General features: G+C 58.4%; 1 protein-coding gene across 8 annotated transcripts in view; it reads left to right on the forward strand.

The window, feature by feature from the left end:
* MVB12B (multivesicular body subunit 12B) overlaps nt 1–5495 on the forward strand; it is a 165144-nt gene that overhangs the window by 142012 nt on the left and 17637 nt on the right. For all 8 annotated transcript variants that reach the window (XM_039861606.1, XM_039861598.1, XM_039861605.1 and 5 more), the window contains 2 exons: nt 2227–2282; nt 4856–4915. In XM_039861606.1, the coding sequence (XP_039717540.1) occupies nt 2227–2282; nt 4856–4908 (109 nt within the window). In that variant the 3' untranslated portion in view covers nt 4909–4915. The remainder of the gene's footprint in view (nt 1–2226; nt 2283–4855; nt 4916–5495) is intronic.

Below are 5495 nucleotides of genomic sequence, written 5' to 3' on the forward strand. Positions count from 1 at the left end.
GATTCGAAGGAGGTGACGTCAGTGGGGCTTCTAGCGCTCGGCTCTCATGGCAGGGGGAGGGTGGTGCGTTAAGGGCAGAGGGAAGACCAAGGAAAGGGGGTTCAGGGAGGGGGCAGTAGTGGCTCTGCTCTGGACCATTCAGGCACACACACACTTCCTGGCCCGTAGGTCTGAGTAGGAAGGGCTTAGAGGAGGCCCCCCGGGAACTTGGGGCGGTGGTGATGGTCCTGGTGTGGAAGCAGCAGCGGACACATTCTTAGAAATTTCATTTATATCAAATGGGCTTTGGAGTCGCTGCTTGCCGCCTGCGTGACCTCGGCAGGCCGGCCCGACCTCTCTGAGCTCTGACCCTCAATCTGTGAAATGACCCGAAATGCCAGGGCCACGTGCCCACCTTTCTCCGTGGCATTAGGGAGGGGGCATGACGTCAGAGTGCCGTGTGGGGTCAGTCTGAGTTGGGCAGACAGTGGCGGGAGCTGGACCTTGGGTGGGACCTGATCCTGCCCTTCCGTTGAAGGCCCGGTGGCCTTTTGGGGGTCTTCTGTTCCCCGCTTCTTCGGCTGTACGTGAGCGTGCATGCACAGGTGCTCAGATTTCACTGGTACGTTTGAACGTGTAACATACTGTGTAAGATTGTTTTGGGCGTTTTCCAAACCTCCCTCGTTTCTGGGGAAGTGTTAACACTGTTCGCAGCCCCTCGCCGGTCCCCTTCCAGGAAGTCACGGCAGGTTGCAGGGCCCCCCTGTGATGGGAGACCGCAGGTGTCTGTCCAGGCCGGTGGCCAGACTTTGGACAGCAGCCCTCCGAAGAAAGGAGGTGTCTGCTGCACAGCCGGGGCCAGCTGTGCTGTTTCTTAGCAGAGAAAGTTTCCTTTTTTCCTTCCCTGAAATAAATTATGAATGCAGTTTAAAAATGAACCATTTGGCTCATCTTGCCGATCAGAGAATTTCCCCCCAGATTTCTTTCTCTTATTTCCTTTTCTGATGTTTATTTTCTTTCTTTCTGCTCCTGCAATTCTTCTTTCTTAGGACTGAAAAAATTGTATACCAGAGAAGTCTCCGTTTCAGATATTGAGAGAAAAGCAAAGACCATATTTCCCAGAGCACTGACTCTGTTCCGTCCGTCCGTTTCTTTCTAAAACCCTCAGGGTGAGGCCCCCACGCTGATTGCCGGGTGGCAAGTCCCGGCCCAAATGGCTAGGACCGGCAAAGCCAGGCCTGGCCTCCGCTCATTCCCTGCTGCTCCCATGGGACAGAGAAGCCAGGCCCCAGGAGAAGCCTCCGCCCGCCCTCGGGCTGCTGAGCCTTCACACTGGGGGTGTCCCCAGAGGCGACGCGTTCCCAGCGCCAAGGCTTCCAGCAGTGAGGTGGTGTCAGAGTCCTCTGACGTGATTCAGAAAGCACACTTGTCTCAGGTCCTGGGGTTCACCACGTGCCTGTGATGGTGATGACCTGGGTACAGGGCTGTGAAGAAGGAAGTGCACCCCCCCACACCCCGTCCCCACATTTGCGGTGCTAGAGACCCACTCACACCCTTTCTCTCGTGTCCTGTTGAAACCAAGCAGAATGGCGAGCCGCGAGTCAGCCCGGGAAGCCGGGGGCCGGACCCAGTCCCTCAGGGAGGGCTGCGCAGCCCCCACCTGCTGAGCACCTGCTCTGTGGCGGGCACTGGGACACGCACCCCTTTAATGCAGGCCGTGCCAGCCCCTTAAACAGAACTTACCTCCTCCAAAGCCTCGGCCAGGATTCAAACTCAGTCAAACTCCAGAATCACTCTTCCCTCCAACCCGGGCCCTTTCCAGGAGCCCGACAGCCTGGGCTGCGATGTTCTCGGCTGAGAGCACGTCTGCCCACCTCACAGAACACAGCGTTGTCCCCTCTCAGCCCTCATGCACCTCTGTCCCGCCGTCGGCCCCTCGGTGGCTCCTGCCACTTACGGGTGGGAGGCCAGGCTCCGAGGGCGGGTGCTGGGCCCCCCTCTGCTCCCACAGCTTTTGTCTGCACAACTGCTTGCTCTCTGAGACAGGCGTGCGGCGTCTGCCTCCCTCACGGTGTGTGTCCCGGGAGCCGGGATGGTACCTGTGCACATGTTCCCCCGGGCGCCACTGGTGTGCAGGTCGGCTGGCTGCAGCCACCGACTCGCTCGTACTGTGCGTGTCGATGTCTGAATTGCTCAGCGTCGATGGTGTCTGCAATGCCATTTTCTCTCTCCTTTCTTCTTTTGCAGCCATGGATGGTGTGCCTTTTATGATTTCAGAGAAGTTTTCTTGTGTTCCAGAAAGTGTAAGTTTCACGCTTGAGTGCCCTTCCCTTCCACCACCCCGAGCCTGAGCTCCCTCTGCCCAGCACACAGGGCCCTCATGCTCCTGCCTCCCCTGGAATCATTTCTGCCCTGTGTCCTCCCCCGCCGGACGCTCGGCCCTGCAGCCCCACGACAGGGCTGCCTGGGAGCTGCGGTGAGTCACGTTCCTCTCAGCTCGTGCCGCCCATGATAGGTACGTAAGGATGAGAGAAAAGAGCAGACGCGGGGAGGAGACAGACGAGCAGAGCAGCCGAGCTTTGTTGTTGCGCCCGTGGCCATTCCTCGGCCTGAACGCCACTGGTTGTGAATGTTCTTGCCTTCCAAGGTCAGCTGAGACCTTTTTTTTTTTTTTACTTTTAACAATGACAGTGTCCTGCAGAGAGGACTCTGCTCCCCTTGGAAAGGCCGTTCTGTTGCCCCATTTCCCCATTTTAATGCCTCGTTCCCTGTTAACCGTGTCCTCGCTCTGACTGGGAGGTCCCTCGGAGGCAGGGCTGACCCTGCTAGTGCAGAGTGGGTCTCCCTCCTGCTCACCGCAGCCCGGCATTGACCCTGTGATCCCTGCGAGCAAACCCAGGCCCAAGCTGGGCTCCTAACCAATCTCTAGTGACAGAGGGACCGATGGCTGGGCCTGAAGGCCAGAGCCCAGTGTAGGAGGCGCCTACCACACAGGGCACTGGGCGGCTCGGGCTGGGGCTGCAGGCCCTCCTGCCTGGCACTTGGGGGGGGCCCTCCCTCAGTTGGTGCCTGTCCCCCAGGAGGGCACTGGGCCTCCCTCAGCTGTGCAGGCCTGTCCCACGCTGACTCAATAGCCTTGTTTCTGGGTTTTTTGGGGTTTTTTTTCATCCTTTCTGCAGAAGTTTGCCTTAAGTAGCTAGCTAATAAACGTGAAGGCCCTGGTTTGGGCACCAGCTAAAGAATCCTTCAGTGTTTTTCTTGGATCCAGCTTAAAACCACCCGGCTTGTGATTCGACCTGCTCTGTAGTCTCCATTTTCATGAAATATAATAGGCCTCCTCTGAACCCTTCTGGTAAGCAGCTTAATCTTGAAAAATGCTCCTGACGTGACATGCGGAGCGTGAGTAACTTCAGCAGACTCCACTCGGCCACGTTGCCATGGAGACGCTGGCGCCTCTCCTGCCAGCTCCCTGGAGCAGCACCGGCTCCAGTCAGGAAAGTTTCGTGGGGCAGCTCGAGCCGAATGGCACAGCAGCTGGGCCCCCGCTGGATCCTGGGCGGCCCGGGCGGGCGGCCCGTCTCGGGCTGCAGCGTGTGAGAGCCGGACTGTTTTGTGGTTCCTGGCAGCGGAGCCCCGGGAGCTGAGCGCCTAATTTGGTGGCCCCGTCCCAAGATCACCCTCACTACTGTGCTGCTCCCAGGGCGCTGCCGACTCAGCAAGTGCTCCAGGCCAGCAGATGCGGGCCAAGCCCAGTGCCGGGCACCTCCCTGCGCTTAACCCTCCCAGCAGCCTGGCTAGGAGGCCCACCCACCCGCCCGCCCACACTGCCTTTCAACAGGAGAGGACGTGATGCGATTTAGCCTGCAGCTGCATCACAAGGAGGCACTGGGCCCCCGTTTTGAATCCAAGTCTTGGGGATGTCGGAGCCGGCTTCACCAGCTTCACAGGACACCCCTGCTGGGCTGGCTCAGGCTCTGCCCGGCCTCTGGGCCGCAGCTCAGAGGCACAAAGGCCCCGGGGTTCTGTTGGGGACTCTCAGCGGGTTTCACCTGTTCATCCCCGGCCGCCAGCTGCTGGCTGGGCTGCAGGAGGCTGGGCCTCTGCCCTCGTGGGAAGGCAGACCACCCGTGTGCCTGCAGGGGACTCAGGCCAGGGGCCTCAGACAGGGTCCCCTCTGGCCTCTCCCCATGCTTTTAGCACAGCCAACTCCAGTTGTGTTCATTTGAGTTTTTGCTCTGTCCGTTGAAAAGCCAGCATCTTTAAAAAAGAAAAAAAGGACTTCACAAAGTTAGAGAAATACCCATTAAAATGCAGTGCTGTTTTTCACCACCGCTGTTTTCTCAAATGGCAGTTGGCGGGAAGTTATGTCACGCACCCCGCACTCGCAAAGACCTGGAATTCCCCCCCGGCTCCTTCCCTGGATACCTCAGAACCCTGGACACGAGATTCCCTGCCCGCCAGCTGGAGTTCCTTAGACCCACTCCGCCATACAGATGCAGCGCTCAGGGCGTCCTCTGCTGAAGCCCTGGCCAGCTCTGGCCCCACGGCTGCAGAAAGAGAGCAGACCGGTTTCTCACATGGCCAGGGAACAGAGCGAGGTGGCAGTCACTGTCATTCAGGCGGGCAGTGACTCTCCTGGGCGCCGTTAGACAGACGACTAAACAGGGGTCTCTGTCAGAAGGGACCAACCAGGTGATGGCCACGTTTTCTGGAAGGATGCTCCTGGTACTGGTCCATTTCCCCTCGCTAATCACGAGGGGGTCACACTGGTGGGTTTCTGCGGAGAAAACACTAGATCACACAGGCAGTGTGAGTCCCGCCGGCGTGGAGAAGCATTTTCCAGCCCTCGAAAAGAATGACTTGTCTGTATTTTCAGATGCAGCCCTTCGATCTCTTGGGAATCACCATCAAATCTCTGGCAGAAATTGAGAAAGAGGTAAGCAGGCCACCGGGGAAGAGGGGGCCGGGGGCCCGGGCCCTCCCTCCCTCACCCTGTGGCCTTTCAGCCCCGTCAGGGGCCGTGTCAGGAACGGGAGGTCCTAGGGCTGGGGCCCTTTTCTGAGAAAAGCGCTTCATTTTTACTCAAACTTATTGCTTAGAAGAAGAGACTCCCTTCTAATGTGTTCGTTGCTTCCAGCCTAAGGTGACTGGCATCTCCTCGTCTTCTCTCTAAGGCGGGAGGTTCTAAGTGACAGACAGAACAGTCAGTGCCGCCTCATTTTTCAGAACTGTCTCAGCTTAAAGAAGGTGGAGGTTGGGGGGGGTGGTCTTGGCCTCGACTTCTTTGCCTTTTTCCGTTTTATTGTTGGCCAGCGGCAGGGGTTTGGGACGCGTCCGTGCCCCCGCCGAGGAAGGGTCGGGACACACGCCACTGTGCCCGGTAAGCCAGACCCCGTTTGGCAGCCTGGTCTGAAATAGTTCGGACGTCTTCCTAATAAAAAGGGAAGAAATCCAAGGCCGGAGGCCTCATGACAGCTCTGAAGAAGGAGAGTCGAGAGGGACTCAAGCCGGGGGGG

The sequence above is a fragment of the Pteropus medius genome, unplaced genomic scaffold, assembly GCF_902729225.1.
Source record: "Pteropus medius unplaced genomic scaffold, Ma_sr-lr_union100, whole genome shotgun sequence".
Lineage (NCBI taxonomy): Eukaryota > Metazoa > Chordata > Mammalia > Chiroptera > Pteropodidae > Pteropus > Pteropus medius.